Source organism: Cetorhinus maximus, chromosome 6, assembly GCF_964194155.1.
Source record: "Cetorhinus maximus chromosome 6, sCetMax3.hap1.1, whole genome shotgun sequence".
Taxonomy (NCBI): Eukaryota; Metazoa; Chordata; class Chondrichthyes; order Lamniformes; family Cetorhinidae; genus Cetorhinus; species Cetorhinus maximus.
The window spans coordinates 14,240,211-14,260,825 of NC_135884.1; the positions used below are offsets into that span (position 1 = coordinate 14,240,211).

The 20,615-nt window shown below is 44.3% G+C and overlaps 1 protein-coding gene across 5 annotated transcripts in view; it reads left to right on the top strand.

Moving 5' to 3' along the window:
• sema3fb (sema domain, immunoglobulin domain (Ig), short basic domain, secreted, (semaphorin) 3Fb) overlaps positions 1–20,615 on the top strand; it is a 257,881-nt gene that overhangs the window by 203,174 nt on the left and 34,092 nt on the right. For all 5 annotated transcript variants that reach the window (XM_078543213.1, XM_078543216.1, XM_078543212.1 and 2 more), the window contains 2 exons: positions 9,281–9,417; positions 10,882–10,996. In XM_078543213.1, the coding sequence (XP_078399339.1) occupies positions 9,281–9,417; positions 10,882–10,996 (252 nt within the window). The remainder of the gene's footprint in view (positions 1–9,280; positions 9,418–10,881; positions 10,997–20,615) is intronic.

A 20,615-nucleotide genomic window follows, 5' to 3' on the forward strand; every position in this document is an offset into this window, starting at 1 on the left:
TTCAGCATGGGAAGGGTTACTCATTGCACAACTGTGCTGCGGGTCTGTGTCCTTTTCTCTGGCAGGGTAGTATTTGTTATTTCTGTCAGTAGCGTTACCCGTTTTGTGATCTGCTCACTAACTGGGTCGCAGTCCTGCTGTTCCACCAGAATGTGATTGTGGATGGGCTGAGGAACTGCGGCTGTATGCAGTCTCCCACCTGCAGGCTCAGCCCATATCCCGAGCAGTATGTGGTCTAGTGACAAGATGTGACAGGTACACTGCCTCGCATCTTTTACCGTGTCAGCCACAATAAATGGTGATGGGGAGGCAGGGCAGCTAGATGAAGTAATTGATTTCCTAGCTCCCCTTGTTGAGATAGCTATTAACACAGGATTAACATCCCAGGAATGTTGAAAGGGCAGAGCAGCCCCTCTCTCCCTATTTTCTTTGCAAATTAACTGTTTGACTGTTGCTTCTTTATCGCAACAGGCTCAATGGTGTTATTAGCCTGTTGGAGGGAGGAAGCATTTTCCCAGGCTAGGGTTTGCGGAGGGGTGTTAACACTGCCACTCAGCCTGCACAGGGTATGATTATAGTGCCTCTCTCTCAGGGAAACAGAAGCCCACCTTCCACAAAGCTCTCATGTTGGGTGTAGAATGTGCAGGAGAGTGTCAGCATCAGAAGAGACAAAGGGAAGGCTGCAAATGCTCACAATTCAAAACAGTGCTGTAAATGCAGAGCATGTTGGCCAGCATCGGAACAAGGAAAAGGGGTTTAAAAAATCAAGTGGAACAAAATTGCAAATATTGAACATTGCACTTAAATACCCCAAGGCAATTATACATAAAGGAAAATAAAATTGTAATTTATAGTTATTGTAATGCAGTGGCCAGTGCGTCACTGTACACACAACACAGTGTTTAAAATACATGAATATGTCTCGTTACATTCGACTAAAACCTGATATTGTTGCTGTAGCAGCAATGTTACCTTAATCATTGTTTCTGCTTTGTGAATCGACCTCTGTGTTTATTAAGGCGAGGGAATTCAGAAGTGGGCAACTTCCATCTCTGATTCAGAGAATGTCCATGAGGCCGATCCCTAGTGTCAGGGGCAGACTGAGTCGTGAGGCAAGGCTGAAAGCGGATTGAGAAATAAAGGAAAGAGTGAGTGAATGACTGAAGCACATTTGAAATGCAGTAACTCCTGCAATGGAGAAATGAACGAACGAGAGGAACCTCCCGTGTAATATTTTGGCTGTAATGTTTCCCCTTGAATTGTAAACCAGTTTATAATTGGCCAGCAATCCACTTGGCCGGCTTATTGCACAAGGATGAATGTGGAAGTCACTCCCAGTGAGTAGATTGCAAAGGTTAATCTGACGTAATATTAAACTGTGACAGCAAGACGTGAGAGATATCAGCGCAAAACTGGTAAAAAGGCAAGTTCAAGACTAAAATCAGAAAGCCCTCCTTCAAACAAAGTGTGATAAATAAATTATCTTTTGGGTGGGATATTAGGGGGGGAAAAAAGAATCTAGTATTATTCATTGCAGTTTGGAGTAGGTTTCTATAGGACAATGAGGTTGATGGACCTCCCCGCATCAGTACTTTGCTGTGTGATTCTGGTGACCTTTGTAAGACCCAGGGCGTTAGTTTTAACCTAATCTGCCTAAGAGGAAATTCGGACAGGCTTGTTTCACACCTCACTCGATTTAACTTTCCTCTGTCAGTTTGGTTTGGTTAAAATTATCTCCAGTGTTAGCTGCAGGAGCTTTTACATCCAGAACGTTACATGTTAACAAAGGTCGCGTTTGTTCTGTGACAACAAGTGTGATTCCACTCCAAGCGTAGAGTGGGCAGCAGTTGGTGACATTCTGCCTCCATTATGTTCTTCAAGGCATTTTCCACAGTCATGCAGCCCAGTCCCCCTCACACCTTGGCTCAGTCTTCCCCGTTTAGTTGCAGCATCAGAGCAGTGTCCAACAGCTGGCCTCAGCTGGCATGGTATCCCAGTCCTTGAGCAGCTGTGTAAATAGACATAGCTCTAGGGTTACTGGTGTCAGTTTAAAGCCATGCTCATGTCGACATGACTGAGCTATACATTGTTAGCAGTTAAAAGTGAAAATATTTGGAGTATTTAAGCGGTCCCTGTAATGCAACAAAAATACATCTAATCAGCCAGGCTGGTCTCCTATCGTTTATCTGCTGAAGGACTATTCTCGCTGAGTAAAGTGTCTCACTAAGAGCAATAACCAATGTCCATGGAGCAGAATCGCTCCTGTGTCTAGATGCAGGGAGACGTTTGGAATTAGGTTCGTGAATGCTTCCTCCGATACAATGCCTGCCACAACAGAAAAATAGTCCTGGCTGTCTTCATCCTCCCCCAGCAGCTAACAATTCATAGGCACAGATTGTTCCAGAAATCAAATCTTGTGTAAAAAAAAAAATGACACCATCCTTTTCTTTGTAAGTTTGGCTTTCTTTGCTCTATTCTTTGCCAGCTGTCACACAGTCTTGCAAGAGAAAAGCAGATTCGCGTGCTGTAAAATCACAAAGGAAAGTCATAGTCCAATAGAAGAAAAAGAGAAAGGCAGATCCTAACCTATCTCCCATCAATCTGGGCGCTAAATTCTTCCTCAGGTGGGGACTCGCTGACAGGAAGGACATCCTTCTGTGGCACATTGTACTTGTGACCGTGACTGGACACAGACGATGTGCACAAAAGGAGCAGAATCGTGGCATTGTCTGTGGTAGTATTTTTTTTGCTGCCTTCTTTGTTCACACACCAGAGGCTAATTATCTGTTCAGTTTCAACCCAGATTGCCTGCAGTACCTCATGATGCAGGGCAGACAGATTAATGAGGAGTCAGAGGCACTGCTGTCAGGTGCTTCAAGTGGAAAACAACTTCTCTTGCATTCTCTCCCCGCCCATTTACCTTTGTTCCTCATTTCCTCTGCTCTTCCGTTCTTACCTGTCTCCAACCCTCTCTCTTTGTTCCTCCACTTTTTGTTTCATTTTGCCCTCTCTCTGTTCTGTCCATTCCTCCCTCTATTTCTCTATCTGTTCCTCCCTGACTTTTTATCCTTCTGGCTCTTTGGGCAGAATGGTCCCAGATTTGCACAAAGTGCTGCAGCGGGTGGGAATAAAGTTGTTTTACCCGCCCGTATCGTCCCATTCCCGCCTCGCTAATTATGCAGTCACAGGAAACCCGCCATCTGGCTGGCCTCCGATTTGCCCGCCACGCTGTCACCTCGCCGCTTCCTCACGCAATGGCGCCGTATGTAAACTGCAGCTGCGCGCACCACTTCTCAATACTTGCAGCCCAGGACTGCTCCGGTGAAGACATGGTCCCAAAAGCCATGAAGAGTGCATCCCTCCGAATCAGTGACGCATCCCTGGGATGCCCTCTGGATGCCGTGGAGGCCCGCCACGATGTCCTCTACCCCCGCTCTGGCCGCAGGCGGCCCATCAGTCTCGCCACCCCAGCTTGGGAGCCGGTGGCAGAGGTGGTCAATGCCAACACTGGGTCAGCCATAGGTGCAAAAACATCCCATCTGTGTTGCCAGGGTAAGCCAGCCATCTCATCACCCTAAACTCACACACTCACAAGGCCATCACACATTCACTGGCATCTCACTCACTGCCAGCTCAAGGGACATCACCACTCATTCTCTCACACACACCCTCACATCCCCATCTGGCCTCATCTCCTCTGGAGACTGCCTCCTCAGCCCTCACCCTCTTGAGGCCACTTGCACAGACCAACTTGTGCCCCCACACACACCCTGGGCTACCCTCCTTCCCCAGTACAGCTCTTGTCCTGCAGCCTCTTCACTTGCCTGAGGCCACTTCTCCCCCTTCCGCAAACAAGCTCTCGCCCTGCAGCTGTTGAAAAACCACCCCCGCCTTACAGCTGGTCTGGCCAGTAGAGATCTGCCTTTGAACCCCCCCCCCTATAAAGTGATGTGGTGCTGCCTGTGAAGCCTGGCGCTGATGACTGTGGGTGCTGCCCGAAGCAAGGTAGGCAAACAAACCTGGAAGTCCTGAGGGAAGTGCAGCTCACCAGGTGTACAGTTGTGAAACATTTCGGCGTGCAATCACGCTGATGTACCCGGATGATCCAGCGTGGGGTGGGGGGATGATTTCGGCAAGCAGGGCTTATAATGAGATGCTAAAATTATTGAAATTAGGTTCCTGACATGCGGCGGTGGGAGACGTAGCCCGCCATTGGTGGGTGGAGCGGACAAACGCAAACTGGTTTCACAACGGTGTGAAACTGGTTTCTGGCTTTCTCGCCATATTGTCCACCCTCACCCACCATGACGCCCAACACTGATGGGACTGGAAAATTCCAGCCTATGTCTTGTATTTCTACCTGGGCCACATTACTCTATTAATCTCATTTCTCTTCTATCTTGTTCTACCTTGGTTTATCCTTCGTTTTCCTCCCTCTGCCCGTCTCCGCCCTCCTGTTCTGCACTATTTATATCTGCCTAGGGCTGAAATGAAAAGAACAGATCCATTCATTCAATAAAAAGGGGAATGAAGAACGCCAAATAATTTGGTGCCATGGGGCCCATAACAAACCAAACTTAATCTTTACAGTCCTTTAATCTCCCTTTCTCAGTAACTTTCTCCCTTCTCTTCTTGAAACGATTGGCTCTGCACTAGAGACAGTTCAACAAATGACCTACATCCTTGGCGCCTATTGGTGGTTGTTATTCACACATGAGCAGTGACAGTGAGCACCTGGCAGGTGGTAGAATTTTCCACTCGGCATGCAGGCACGCACCCGACACGCTCGAGCGTGAAACAGCGTGCAGTGATGTCGGGCGAGCGTCCCAATGTCATCGCGACGCTCGCGCGATATTTCGGTCGGCGGGCAGGCGCGCGTAGAGTTGGCAGTGTGCGAGCCAACAATTAGGAAGCTTATTAAGGCCGTTAAAATAGAAATTGGCAGCGATTTTTTCACTGTCCTTCCAACATCACAGTTGAAGGACGGGTGAATGTGCCAGGCAGACTTTGCCTTTTTTGATGAGGTTTCTGCTACTAGTTTTTAAAAAGTAAAAATGTTTAGACAGAATTTTCACAATCTGTATTTTCACGTGAGTGAATCTGACGGGTGGACGTTTTCTTTCTGCAGTTTCAAGCCTTTATTGATTGGTTTTAAATTCATCAGTTCCCTGAGGCAGCTCTCTGCCTTCAGGGAGCTTTCATTGCGCGCTCCCCCCACACTGACTTCAGCGCTCGCTCTCCTCCCGCCCCCACCGCCTCCCCCCACCCCCCCCACCACCTCCCCACCCACCCCAGCAGTGCTGAGCCTTTCAGTGTGTATTTCACGCTGGCTTGGCCGTTAATTGACCAGCCAGTGTGAAATCGCGGCTGGAGGTCCGTTCCCAGGCCCGCCGATCGCGGCCGCCTGCTGACCCGAAAATTCTACCCCAGGAGTTTTACAACCGAATCTAATCCTGAACCGTGCATGCATTTCCAGCAGGCGTCACTAGAGAGCAATCTCCGGGTATGGTAGCACACTGGTTTATCACTGGGCTACCAGTCCAGTGGCCTGGACTAATGGTCCAGGGACATGAGTTCAAATCCCATCACAGCAGCTGGGAAATTTAGATTCAATGAAATTCAATTGAACATCTAACATCAGTAACGGTGACCATGAAACTACCAGATTGTCGTAAAAATCCATCTGGTTCACTAATGCCCGTTAGGGAAAGAAATCTGCTGTCCTTACCTGATTTGGCTTACATGTGACTCCAGACCTACAGCAATGGCTGACTCTTAACTGCCCCCTGAAATAGCCTAGCAAGCCACTCAGTCGTATTGAAGAAGACGGCTCAGCACCACCTTCTCAAGGACAACTAGTGATGGGCCTAGCCATCAAGGTCCACATCATGTGAATGAATTTTTAAAAAAAAGAGAAATAGGAACTTATGAACGCCTTTCCCTTCAACTCAGGGCGCTGAGACAAATAGTAATGTCCCATCTTCCAGCCGTCCTAGGACTATCATAACTAACCTTAGACTGGGGTTCAACCTGGAACCTTTCAGCTATGAAGCTATTTACTGAATAAACTTGCTGAGTTATTAGGCAAGTCCTGATTTTCTTTTGCTGAGGCTGGATCATTTTCTATACATAAGCGGGCAACAGAAGGGCAGGAGAGGGTTTGGTCGTGTGAGGGTGGACACAGCAATGGAGCTTGGAGGCCACCCCTGCTGCTCCTGGTTCCATATTTGTGGTGTCAGTCTCCCTTTAAGAATCATGGATTGGGCCACATGGAGACCACATTTTCCTGAGCACAACTGCCTTGCCACCAACTACAGTCAGGGCAGCTCAACTTTGCATGGGCGTGGAGGGGCCTTCAAGTAGTTGCTAGGCCCTACTAATTGTACATGCGAAGGGCTTTATTATTTCAGGCACAGGCTGTGGACAGCTATTATTTTTGCCTTTACCAATATGGCGGCCCACTCCCAGCATTTAATGAGTGTGTTTCCACCACCACCCCCCACAACCCCCCACCCCCCCTCCCCCCACTGCCCAGCCATATTGGATGCCTAGATTCTCATTTTGCACATAAAAATTCCTGTGGCACCATTAAATTTCTAGGTCAGGGTCCTTTGCTAAAGCACTCGCCTCAGTATAGTATGCAATCGCACTCCCAAGAGATACATCATGATGAGGATCTCATATATTGAGGGAGGGGAGAGAAAACAAAAAAGAAAGGAATTTCTTTAATAGGTCTTCTCCCCCATAGGAGGTATGCTACTGGTATAACTGATTATCCTAACCCCTTCAAAGCTGTATGGCCACATGAAGTTCAGAGCCCATGTGTATAATAACTTGGTCTGATTCTAGATAAACACGCAGGAACTGACTGTCCGTAGTAACTCACATTCAGCCAGTACCATTAACATGTCCAAATAGCTGCACGCATACTTGATTCCAGTACAATCTCAATCCATCACAGTCCCAATAGACTTTTTTACCTTTGAGTTTCATTATACAGGATAGTCTGTATTAGCATAGGTAAAACAACAGTCCTTTTTTAAAAAAATTGATTGCATTTCTAGGTTTTGCCCCACTCACCGCTCTCCACTGGCTTCTCGTTGCCTATAGGGAGAAGGGGAGGGCCTCCTCCAACCCTGCCTTGCAACAGCTCCTGGGAGCTCGGTGAAAACGGTCTTCTGAAGCCCCTTCTATTCAGGTTGGAGTTTGGCTCTGAGTCTCCCTAAATTTGGACTAAAACAGCAACTAAAGTGTGCTCAAGTAGGGTTCACCTCATTGAGCCACTGGGCAGAGCCTCTCGTGCAAGAACCTGTGTCGTGCCTGTCTGTGACATAGGCTGATGTATTCAGACCCCTCTGTGATCACACTAATCTGATGCGCACTCACAATCACTAGCCTCACCTACAGATTCTGATGGGGGTCTTGCAGTTCGTTTCTATTGAATCATAGAAGCTTACAACACAACGAGCAGCCATTCAGCCCATCATGCCTGTGTTGGCTCCCATCCCACTACCATGCTCATCCTTTCATAAATAGTATTGGACGTTATCAGGATTGCAGGATACAATGCAGCTTACACCTCATGCATTGTATTCGGGGAGTTGGTTCTGTATATTTTGCAGCTGTTGGTTCCATTTTGAAGTCTGTCTGGTGTTTTTAAGGGGTACGGTAAATGGCTAAGTTGTTGCTAACACCACCAAATTGATCTAATAGCAGAAATGATAGAGTGAGACAAGCAGAAAGGTGTGGATTCAAAGCAGCGAGAGCAAGAGTTAATCAGCTGGAAGGACAATACTGGAGCACTGTGATCCTCTAGAACCTAGCCAGCATTTTTATCCTGTCACTCCCTTAGTATCAGTTTAAATCCTCCCAGTGTTCCACCTGTTTCCAATTATTTTGAAGGTTTTGTTTGTGGGACACCATTCAGGGTTTGATGGCTTGTAACAGAGAGTCAAATAACAGCTCAAACCACCCGTGTGATAAATCTGGTCCACATAATGGAACCACAAGAAAGTAGGACTTATATTTACATTGCATCCTTCATGAGATTGGGATGTCCCAAAGTGCTTTACAGGCAATGAAGTACTTTCAAAGTTTAACCACTACAGGAGCGCAGGAAATGCAGCAGCCAATTTATGCATAGTCAAGCTCCCCAAAGATCAATGTGATAATGACCAGGAAATGTTATTTTAGTAACGTTGGTTGAGGACTAAGTATTGGCCAAGGCGTAGGGATAAACTCCGCTGATCCTCTTTGAAATAGCGGCCGTGTGGAATCTTGTAAATCCAGCTGAGAGCTCGGATGATGCCTGGGTTTAATGTCACACCTGGAACTTGGCACCTTGGACAGTGCAGCACTCCACTGGATTGTCAGTCCAGATTTTGTGCTCATGACTCTAGAGTGGGCAACCTTCTGACTGAGAGACAAGTGTTGCTGCCCACACCGCCAACACCTAGGGCTGGCCTGTGTGTTACTGTGAAGTGAAATACATTTGTGAAATGCATGTTGTCAGCTGTGGCTCAGTTAGCAGTGCTTTTGCCTCTGAGTCTTTAGGTTCCCAGTTCAAGTCGTGCTCCAGGGCTTGAGGGCAAAAATCAGGGCTGGAACTCCAGTTCAGTTCTGAGAGAGCACTGCACAGTCTGAGGAGCTGACTTTGGATAAGATGTTAAATTCAGGCCCCTTCGGCCTGCTTAGTGTTGTATGTTCAGTAGGTCTTGCAAAGAGGTTCTGAGTCATGTATGGTTGAACATTAAGTGTCTATCGATAACCATGTGCATATATACAGCGTATAGCCCAGGCTATGCGATAACTCCATGCTTGTTTCTACACAGGTCTCTCTCCGGCCCAGAGCTGACTCTAGTCTCAGGTCATGTGTCTCTTTACAGCACACTGTGGGCAGTACTGTTTCGCAGTCCCACATTAACCCTTGTATGTCAGATACCCTTATACCACACTTGGGTTGATGTAAAAGATCCCATGGCTGCTATTTTGAAGAAGTGCAAGGGAGTTAACCCCTGGTGTCATGGCCAATATTTATCACTAAATCAACATCACGATGATACAGATTATCTGGTCATTGTCGTATTGCTGTTTGTGGGAGCTGCTGCGCCCAAATTGGCTGGCGCATTTCCTAAAGCACAATAGTGACGATGCTTCAAAAGTGCCCCGCGGGCTGTAAAGCACTTTGTGACATCTGGTGCACGTGGAAAGGGCTATACAAATGCAAGTCTTTCTTTTGTGAATCAGCGCTCATTTGCGCCTCCTTTCTGTTTCGTTTCAGATCCAGCGTTCGTCCACGCCCAGCTAATCCCAGACAGCGGCGAAAGAAACGACAATAAACTTTACTTTTTTTTCCGGGAGAAATCGAGTGACGGCGGCAGCTCGGCCATTCACTCGAGGATAGGAAGGATCTGTTTGGTATGTGTGTCCTCACTCTGCTGCTGTGAGACAGAGACTCTGCAACATCCTCCCCACCAGTTAAAACAGAAGCTGCAGTGTCAAATACTCTGAATCAAAAATCAAAAAATACATGTATATATAAAATCGATAAAAATGAACACAGATGAAAAGCAAATTTGAATTATTATTCTCTTAAAAGGCTTAAACTCGATTTACAAATCCATTCTATTTGCTCTCTTGTAAATCTACTGAGACAGCTGGCAAAAATGTGCTGACTGTAACAGGAAAGAAAATAAGGTACTTAAATTTATCTAGCCTCCCCCCCCCCCAAAACCTTCAGGATATCCCAAAGCCCTTCACAATTAATGAATTGCTTTTTAAAGTGCTGGCACATGTTTGTAGACAAGGTTGCGGGCAATTGCAGCCGTGAAGTTGCCAACCAGGGTCCTCCAATGAGTTACATAACCAGTTGATCTGTAATGGTGGTGTTGGTTCAAGGGTCAATGTTGGCCAGGATACCAGGGAGAACTGCCCTGCTCTTCTTCGAATGGCGCCGTGGGAACCTCTTATATCCACCCTGAAAAGGGAGATGAGGTCTTGGTTTGATATTTCACCTAAAAGGTACTGGCCAAAATAGCCTACAAAGTTGGTTGCTGTGCTAATGAAAGTATGACATGATCTGTTTTTGACCAGTGGCTGATACTATACCTATGTTGCAAGGGTTTGTATTCAGCTGATGGGGTTAAGTTAAAGCCATGGGCTCTCAGTGTGGTTCCTTAATTTGGTCACACGTTGTCATTCAACATCCAGCAACCTGCACCTTTTTTTAAATAAAGTGACATTGCTTCTGCCCTTTTTATGTGGAGAGTTCCCTCTAACAGAATGATGAGTAGAAGAGCTAGTTAAAATGCTCTGTTTTCAAATCCAGTACAAGCGGGGCTGATGAAAGTGGAGGAACCAGTGTTGAGAGCACGACACTTTCAGCTCAGCGGCCGGGGGGGGGTTTAAATTTAGCCCAGATAGAGGAGCTGAAGTTCTCTATCTAATTGGGGAGCTAAAGTGTTAAAGTCGGTCAGACCCCTGCCCCTTCACATCTGTGATCTGGTCTCAATCCAGATAACTGATCTCTGCGTTGGAGGGATGGGTGGCATCGTTCAGTAGAGCTGTGCTCGGTTTTGAGTAAATAAATGGAAAGCATGCTTCATGCTGAAGGTATACCCAGCAGAGTCATTGAGAGACCTGACGTGGGATCAGAATGGCATGCTTAGGAGGAACAGGTGACTTTGGACCGAAGGCTGCCAAAGGCTTCCATGGCTGAAATTTCCTCACTTCATGCCTGGGTCTGTTGTAGATTAATGGATAGAGATTGATTGCAGCAATTAGCCAATAACTCCATTATCATTTAACACATGACTACCAGAATGGTAGATGGACTGTGGTCTTTTTTTTTGGTCAATTCCTTTGTCACTATTTCTCTTGCAGAATGATGATGGTGGCCACTGTTGCCTTGTCAACAAATGGAGCACCTTCCTGAAAGCTCGCCTCATCTGCTCAGTCCCAGGTCCCGATGGAATCGAGACGCACTTTGATGAGCTCCGTAAGTAATTCCAGTTACTAGTTAATGATGAGGGACGCTGTAAGGCATCTTACTAGGTTAAAGGCACTATACAAATGCAGGCTGTTGTTGTTGATACTATCCACACTTTTTTATTTTAGCGGTGACTGTTGGGAATAGTGGGGTGCAATGGATTAGAATTCTTAAAGCCATCGTCCCCAAAAGCTCCCTCACCTTAAAAAACACTTGATAATTTTGATGAAGGGAACTATAATATTAATGTTTGCTTGTTATAAAATAACATGATAGGATGATATACTGGGCATTAATTGCTATGCGCTTCTTCATATTGCAAATTTATGTGGCGGGGGGGAGGTGTGGTTGGGGGGGTTGCGGGGAGAATATCCCCTGTAATGTAAAATCAGAAGCCTGTTCTTTATAAACAGGTTTATAACTGTTCTACAGGAAGAACCTAGAGTTAATCTCCCCATACTAGGCTTTTAATCACAGACAGACCATTGGAGGGATGTAGAGGCTCTCATCCTTATGGAGAGCGAGGAAATCAGAATACCCAAGCACACTGAGTTTAGTGCTGCCCTAATGGGCTTCAACTTGAGAAATTGGCTTGGAATATCCCAATGCCCCGGGAGAAATCCTATAAATTTCTACACTTACTGAGCACAGCCTGATCTGCTGCCCAAGGACCCCGCAACGTTGTCCAAAAATGCCCCAGAGGAAATGGAAGTACTGGTTTCTAAACAGATCTGATTACAACAGAAAAATGACTTGCCTTTGCCCAGAACAGAGCAGCATTTGCAGAGGCTCCGCTGGGGGAACGCTCTGTAATGTTAGGAGATCTAAAGAGAGGAAGGGAAGAGGATGTAAAATACCTCACAGAAAATCCTTGCTGGGATTGTTCCATCTCCCCAAAATCTGGAAATCATTACACAGCAAATCAGTGACACAGAACCACCCCCAGCAATTCCATGGTGTACATGTACCATTGCATGGTAAGCACCAGGGTTATGTACCAAATCATGGTAAAATTCAAACTATGATACAATGGTACACAATGTGGCAGCTTTATGCCAGGGCTCAACATATACAATGGTTCACTATGTACCATGACTCGCTATGCACCAAGTCCATATATGTAGGTATACCACAATAGGATCCACTAAGGCATTGTCGGGTTGCTTTTGATTAAATCATTTCTTTGTGCCATCAAACTACTTTGGTTACTTCAAATGACATTGAAAGGGACCTATGAAAGATTCAGCAGTATTTTAACACATTGCGCTTCTATTTTTATGAAATCCAGCACCAATAAAATGCTTAGGTTACATGACAGAATATACCTTGAAAGACAGAAAAAAATGTTCAACAAGGAAAGCATTGAGAGTTGTCTTGAGATATGTACTTGACCATTCTGGAGTCTATTCATATATACTAGGGATAGGTTTATGCAGCGTGTTCGTTCATAGCATGTTTTACGTTTGTGCGCTTGTGTTTCAAATCTGGATTTAATCACCTGCACCAGGAGCCAATAGTGCAATGAGTGCCGACTGTTTGACTAGGTTGTTTAATCTGCCAAGGTGATGGATTTAGTTTAGAATAAATGAGACTTGTCAGGAACTTGGATTGTTCAGCCAGGTGATGCTGCTGTGAGGCACTCTGCCAGTTTAACGACACCAGGCATTATATGGGAGCTGTTGGCAAAGGTGGCTCTGCTGTTCCATTTTTACTGAGAGGAAGGACTGAAAAGAATAGTGTGTTTACACCTTTTGGCTGTGTTTTTTATGTTTTTATACCATGACTCCTGTGGAATAGCTAGCAGCGTACAAACTTAAGAGTGCACCAGCAGATAAGGCTGGTATTTGCAGGGATGGTAAAAAGACAGAGTTAAAGGCTCTGTCTCTGAAGGCACACAGTATTCATGTTAAATGGATGAATTGGTAGCACAAATATAAATAAATATGTATGATCTGATAGCCATTTCAGTGATGTAGTTGTAAGGTGACCAAGGCTAGGACCTAAATATTCAAAGGTATTTGACATTTTAGTAGGACAGGAAGCTAAGAAAAGGTGGTGAGATAGCTCTGTTAATTAAGGATGACATATGTACAGGGATGAGAGATGACATTAGTTCATAAAATCAAATGAAGAATCAGTTTGGGTAAAGACAAGAAATAGTGAAGGTAAGAAATCACTTGTGGGAGTAGGTTGTAGGCTCCTGAACAGTAGCCACACTATAGGACAAAGTTGACAGGAATAAATAATGGGGTAAGAAAAGTACCACAATAATCATGGGTGATTTTAATCTTCTTAAAGATTGGATGAATTAGATTGGCAACACTAGCCTGGAAGATAAGTTCATAGAGTGTATTTGAGAGGATTTCTTAGAGTAGTACATTCTGGTGCCAACCAAGGAACAAGCTATTTTAGACCTGGTAATGTGCAATGAGACCAGATTAATTCATAATAAAGGGGCCCCTAGGCAACAGTGATTATAACATGTTAGAATTTCACCTTCAATTTGAGGGTAACAAGTGTGGGTCTAGGACTAGTGTCTTAAACTTAAATAAAGGCAAATACAAAGGTATGAAGAAAGAGTTGGCTAAGGTGAACTGGGAAAATAGGTTAAAAGATAGGACAGTAGAGGAACAGTGGCAGACATTTAAGGAGATGCTTCATAACTCTCAGCAAAGATATATTCCATTAAGAAAGAAAGATTCTCTGTGAAGGTGGCTAACTAAGGAAGTTAAGGATGGTATCAAATTGAAAGAAAAAGCATAAGATACTGCAAAGATTAGTGGTAGGTCAGAAGATTGGACATATTTTAGAAACCAGCAAAGAATGCCTAAAAAAAATGATGGAAAAATTAAAGTATGAGAGAAAGCTAGCTATAAAAACAGACAGGAAGAGTTTCTGCCAGTATTAAAAAGAGAAAAGAGAAATGATCCCTTAGAGGGCGAGACTGGGGAATTAATAATGGGAAACCACAGTATGGCAACAGATATTTTGAGTCTGTCTTCACTTTAGAAGACATGAATTGTTGAAAATCAAGATGTAGAAGGGAGGGAGGAACTTAAAACAATCGCAATCACTAGGAAAAACTATTATAACTAAAGACTGACAAGGCCCTTGAACCAAATGGCTTCATCCTAGGGTCTTTAAAGAAGTGGCTGCAGAGATGGTAGATGCATTGATCATGACCTTCCAAAATTCCCTGGGTTCTGGAATCCCATCAGATTGGAAAATAGCAAATGTAACACATTTATTCAAGAAAGGAGGCAAACAAAAACCAGAAAACTATAGGCCCGTTAGCCTTACATCTGTCATTGGGAAAATGCTAGAATCCATTGTTCAGAAGTAATAGCAGGACATTTAGAGAATCATTATGCAATTAGGCAGAGTCAACATGCTTTTATGAAAGGGAAATAGTGTTTGACTAATTTGTTTGAGATCTTTGAGGAAGCAACAAGCAAGATGGATAAAGATGGATAAATGAATGTTGGCTGTGGAAGTGATGTACTTAGATTTCCAAAGGGTATTCGATAAGGTGCCACGTCAAAGGTTACTTCACAAATAAGAGCTCATGGTGTAGGCGGTAACATATTAGCATGGATAGAGGATTGGTTAGTTATCAGGAAGCAGAGAGCAGGGATAAATGGGTCATTTTCAGGTTGGCAAGCTGTAACTAGTGGAGTGCCACAGGGATCAGTGCTGGGGCCTCAACCATTTACAATCTATTCTATATCAATGACTTGGATGAAGGGACAGATTGTAGGGCCGTTAAATTTGCTGATAACAAAGATATGTAGGAAAGTAAGCTGTGAGGAAGACATAAAGAGTCTACAAAGGGATTTAGATAGGTGAAGCGAGTGGGCATAAATTTGGCAGATGGCATATAATGTGGAAAAATGTCCACTTTGGCAGAAAGAGTAGAAAAGCAGTATGTTATTTAAACGGAGAGAGGCTGTGGAACTCTATGGTACAGAGGGGTCTGGGTGTTCTGGCGCATGAATCACAAAAGCTAGTATGCTGGTACAGCAAGTGATTAGGAAGGCAAATGGAATATTGGCGTTTATTGCAATCGAGTTGTTCAAATTTCCAAGGCGTTATTTGAAGAAGAGCAGAAGAGTTTTTCTTGGTGTCTTAACCAATATTTATTCCTCAACTAAAATCACTAATCACTAATAACAGATTTTCTGGTCCATATTACACAAATTGGCTGCCAGTACAACAATAACACTTCAAAAGTGCTGAATTGGGTGTAAAGTTTTCTTTTAAATTCATTCATGGGCATTACTGGCTAGGCCAGCATTTATTGCCCATTCCTAATCTCCCTTGTTCAGGAGGCATTTAAGAGTCAACCACATTGCTGTGAGTCACATGTAGACCAGACCAGGTCTGGCAGATTTCCTTCCCTAAAGGACATTAGTGAACCAAATGGGTTTTTTACCAACAATCGACAATGATTTCATGATTTTCCTTTAATATTGGATTCAAATTCCACCATCTGCTGTGGTGGGATTTGAACCTGGGCCCCCAAAGCATTACCCTGGGTCTCTGGATTACTAGTCCAACGACAAAACCACTACGTCACCACCTCCTCCGAGGCAATTGAAGGCGCTGTGTAAATAGATCCCTTTCCCGCATGTTTGTAAACAACTAGAAAAAAGGGTTTGGCAAACACTTCTGCTGGAAGGTTAAAATTGGAAGATAAATGTCCCTTGGGGAAGAAGCAGTGATGAAGTCAATTCTGTTTCCTGGCCGTCGGGGAAGTTGTAGGGATTGCGTCACACAGTGGTACTGATTGTGTTGTTCTGGGCCATCTGCAACTCAACAGAGTTAATGACATCAAAATATCAGCGGGAGGGACAGAGGGAATTTTCTGCCATTGTGAGAAGAGAGTCGAGAGTCACCTCGACCTCCTGGCAAGAATCAAAAGATCCCTTTAAGCCCCCTAAGGAACACTGAAGGCTTTTAATAAATACGACTGCAAACCCACCCCCCACCACCCCCTGAAAACAGTTGATGATTTATCAGCAACTTAAAACACAATTCTATGAAATCAGCATGCTTCCTTTTCTTCCCTCAGTAAAGTATGTGGCCTTACCCTGAGGAGCATTTAGTGACCGGATACTGTTGTTGGTGTGCTGCTTGCTTTTTTAAAAAAAAAATCATTACTTTGTCTGGGCTTAGTGCCAAACTCTGAGAGGAGTTGAGGAGTGATGTGTATGCTGGGCTGGCGATGTCATGACTTCAAGAAACCCCCTGATAGTTCTCAGCGACTCCACGTTAGTTTGCTTCACAACCGGAGCCCTCAGTGAGGAATCTCATTAGCCATCGCGCTGACAGGGAGGGTTTGTTTTATTTTTGTAGCGTGGCCATGTCAGCTGGGCCTGTCCTTGTCGTTCTCCAAGCTCCCCCCACCCACAACACCAGCTCCCCACCCCATGCTCCCCTCCCCCATTTCCCTCCTCAACCCTTTGCCCATCAGGGGTCATCCAGCCTAGCAAGTGCCAACTGCACTGTCCGTGAGAGGAACTGATGGCAAATAAAAAGCGCTGTGGCACTTGACGCTGAACAGGAGCACGCTCTGTTTACGGGCGTGAATGAAATAAAGATTTCATTCTATTGACAAAACAAAATGTTAATCCTACCTGGCTGCAATGAAGTTCCCTTTGGCCTATTTAACTGAAGGAAAAAAAATGGGGAAAATAATAGCAGGGATTGTGCTCAATCAATGCATTTAAATACATGAGTAAAATATTGGCAATGCAGTCAGCACTCCAGGTGGCGATTCTGTTTTTCCTTTGCTGTCATCGCCCATAAAACTAATGATAATATTTAGTTTTGGAGAATAATGCACAGCACGGTGCCACTGGAAATGTAGGGTGCAGCAACAGGCATCTGATTTTCCACACAGTGACCTCTCGATCTCAGCTGTGCTGTTCCCTGTGGGGATCTCATTGTCATAATTAAGCCAGAAGGTATGTGTTCAGATAGACCATTGCAGCAGGCCTCAGGGTTTAGAATGAATTTCAGTTCGGCCTGCATCTGGAGTAAGTTTTGATATGCCTTGTTTGCACAGAGAGAGGATCCATGGGTTGTGACACGCGGACTGAACTGCTCACATTCTTGGTGTTACTTCCAGCAGTTTCCGCTAGTAGAGTAAACTCCTGCCGGACTCCGGTTCGGAGAGTGAACTCCTGCCGGACTCCAGCTCGGAGAGTGAACTCCTGCCGGACTCCGGTTCGGAGAGTGAACTCCTGCCGGACTCCAGCTCGGAGATTGAACTCCTGCCGGACTCCAGCTCGGAGACTGAACTCCTGCCGGACTCCAGCTCGGAGAGTGAACTCCTGCCGGACTCCGGTTCAGAGAGTGAACTCCTACATGCCTTGACCCAAAGTGAATTGTAACAGATATGTGGATCCAAAGTAGACCCTTGCCCATCCCAGTGACCAATGTTAGTCCAAAAAGTCTCACTCATGCTCTAATATCACCAAATGCAAGAGCATATGTTAATGTTAAGAAAAGTCATTTAGCATGTCACCAAAGTAATCCCAGATCACAGTCAGAGTTGTTTCTATTTTATCTTATATTTCTTTCTTGATTTTCCTGTTTATTCCTCCACATGTCTAAAAGAATGAAAATATTGTAAGTTTGTTGAATATTGGAGCGATGAACTTAAGTTACCATCCAAGATTCTAAGGTTTTATTACAGACGTTAATTTGAACCATGTGTGCCTTTTGTATTGTGCCATTGATCGCTGCTGTTGGCCCAATGGGTTTTACTCATTGACAGGATTGTGATGCTAGTATTTAGCAAGTCAAGATGTCCACAGCCCTTGGGCTGCCTTAGATCAATTCAGCTTTTTGCTGAGTCAACATATTTGCTTGACATCCTGTGTTGCAATATTCATTCAAAAGACTTTAAGGACTGGTTGACAAAGTCATTTGGAAGGCTGTCCTTTTGCTTGACTGGGAGCACAGATTTGAGTCCCGACCCAATATGAGGGCCTGAGAGTTGCCTTTCTCGGGTGGGAGACTGTGCAGTGACACTGTTAGAATAGTGTCCCAGGGAAAGTTGTTTCCTTCCCTTCTGATGAATTTAAAGGTCCTATGTTTAAAAAGTAATTATTTCAGACATATGTGGCCGCACAGATCAAACTATCTTTAATTTTGTATCATGGCATAAGAAATTCTTTATGTAGGGGCATGACAAATCTTGAATGTATTTACAAACACTTGAGTAATAATAAGTGAGGCTATAAGTGCTCACCATTATTAAGGAACAAATGGAACAGCAACGTCTGGTTATCTGTGCCAAACAGAACAAATCTTCATGAAAACACACACACAGCAAACAAAGCCATTCTTCCCTATTGCCAACTTAGTAATGGTGTGAAGATTGGTGATGCCACACCCATACCCTGATGACAGTGGACACATTTCAGATTGTGGTTAAAAGTAACAACTGACCCATGCTATACCCAGCCACAGAATACTTAAAGTTCACTTTGGGTTCACCAAATGTCAAGCTGTTCTGGACATTTCCTCACTCTGATAATTGCAGGTGAAGGATTTGTCATTCAGTTATACCACTCCTTCGTTCTCAAAAACCAGAATGTAGAATGCTTGAAGTTCAAATTTTATACAAAGTATAAGTTAATCACCTGTAATATCTTTGTACATTGAGGAAGTTGGACAATAGATGGACCAAAGCTGTATCTCATAAGACTTTAAAGTTTCAAGTTCACCAGAAACTCTTAAACAGCTGCAGTTTTGCAAATGGCTGAAAAGCATATATCTGAAAAATACTTTGTGCTCTATTGGTTTGGAATTGTGCTGAGCAATATTAGCATTGGATGCATGGCTGTGAAATCCCACTGCCCATTTTTTTTTTTAAACAGTCCGGTCCCTTTTTTCCATTTTAAATAAACACTCCTTGGTGGCGATTACACAGTGCCAGTACAGACTTGTGTCAGGAGGGTGTTGCAGTTTGGCCAAAGCAGAATCGGCTGCTTTATCCTAGCTATAAAAGATAATGGCATCAGTTCGAATACTCAGCATGCAGGAGAAGCCCCAGCCAATGTTGAAAGCCCCACTCCAAAATGTAAACGTGTGTAAGTCACACTCGTTCTGCTCACATTGATGGATGCTGCATATCGGAGCAATGAAGCAACCTCCCAGCCCAGTATTCTCATTGGCGTTCCTCCCCAGCAGGCACAAAGGGGAACTGGCTTAAGAACTAATATAACCTGCAGCCAATGAATGTTGTGCAGATAAAGATGGTCACCCGCTTTCATTCCTGGATCAATTTGAAGGGTCACTTGTTATAGCAAAACTATACTTTGAAAGGTAAAAGCAAATTACTGTGGACGCTAGAAATCTGAAATAAAAACAGAAAATGCTGGGAAAAACTCAGCAGGTCTGACAGCGTCTGTGGAGAGAGAAACAGAGTTAACGTTTCGAGTCCGAATGACTCTTCTTCAGAGCTCTGAAGAGTCGTACGGACTTGAAACGTTAACTCTGTTATTTTATACTTTGAAAGGAATAATGGCATGAGGGAGATGGGTGGGTTTGGGGGGGGGGGAGGCGGGGTGGTGGTGGGGGGGGGGGTGTGTGTGTGTGTGGTGTGGGGGAGGATATGGTGTGGGAGGCCAATATTTATCCTTCAACCAACATCAGGAAATCATATCTGATCATTATCACATTGCTGTTTGTGGGATCTTGCAGTGTGGAAATTGGCATGTGCATTTCCTACATTCCAACATGACTACATTTTGAAAGTACTTCACTGGCTGTGAAAGGTTCGGGGGCATCCTGAGGCTGCTATGTAAATGCAAGTTCCTTCTTTGATTGAACTTTACTTTCTATTTGTGCGACTGAGTAGATAAAGTGCAAAGCATTCCCTCTGGGGTCAGTGACATAGTGGTTGATAACTTCCATCCTTCTTTGCTGTAATCTGGGATAGCTGCCAAACCATTCTTGTTACTGAGGTAACTTGCCAGGACTGGCACTCCCCAAAAGTCTATTTGCACACATTTCAACAGGCCCTCATCGTGACATGAAAAAAATAAGCTTGTGGGGGAAAAATTCTTTCAAACCATAAGCTCTGACATTTTCTCTTCTTCCTTCTTTAATAGTTAGACACTTAGAATAAGTACTGTTCAAACTCACAATGGAACACAGTGACAGGAGATATTCAGATAAAGAACAAATCATTGTGTCATTTTTCTCTAAACATCATTGAATAAAATGATTCTATAATGTGTGCAGTTGGGGAATTTGACTTCTCACTTTACATGTTGCGTCTCTACATGTTATTTGGTCATGCCAAAGGTGAGTTCCTGATTTATTACTGGAAAATAAGCACGTACTGATTATATTGTTGAGGCCCAAGTAACTGCATGGCTGCTTTGCCAAGAAATGTTCCGTTTGAGTCAGGATTTGTACATACTGTAGATAAAAATGAACCAATTTGCAGACCTTTGTCCCACAACTCGTTTAATCACTCATTCACTGCAGAGACTAAACAAAAAATAGTAGAAATACTCCACAAAACCTGTGTTCTGCACCAGAGTTATTAGACTGCTAAACTATGTGAAAACTAACGGTTAGCAGTGGATTGACTGCCATTATTATGCGC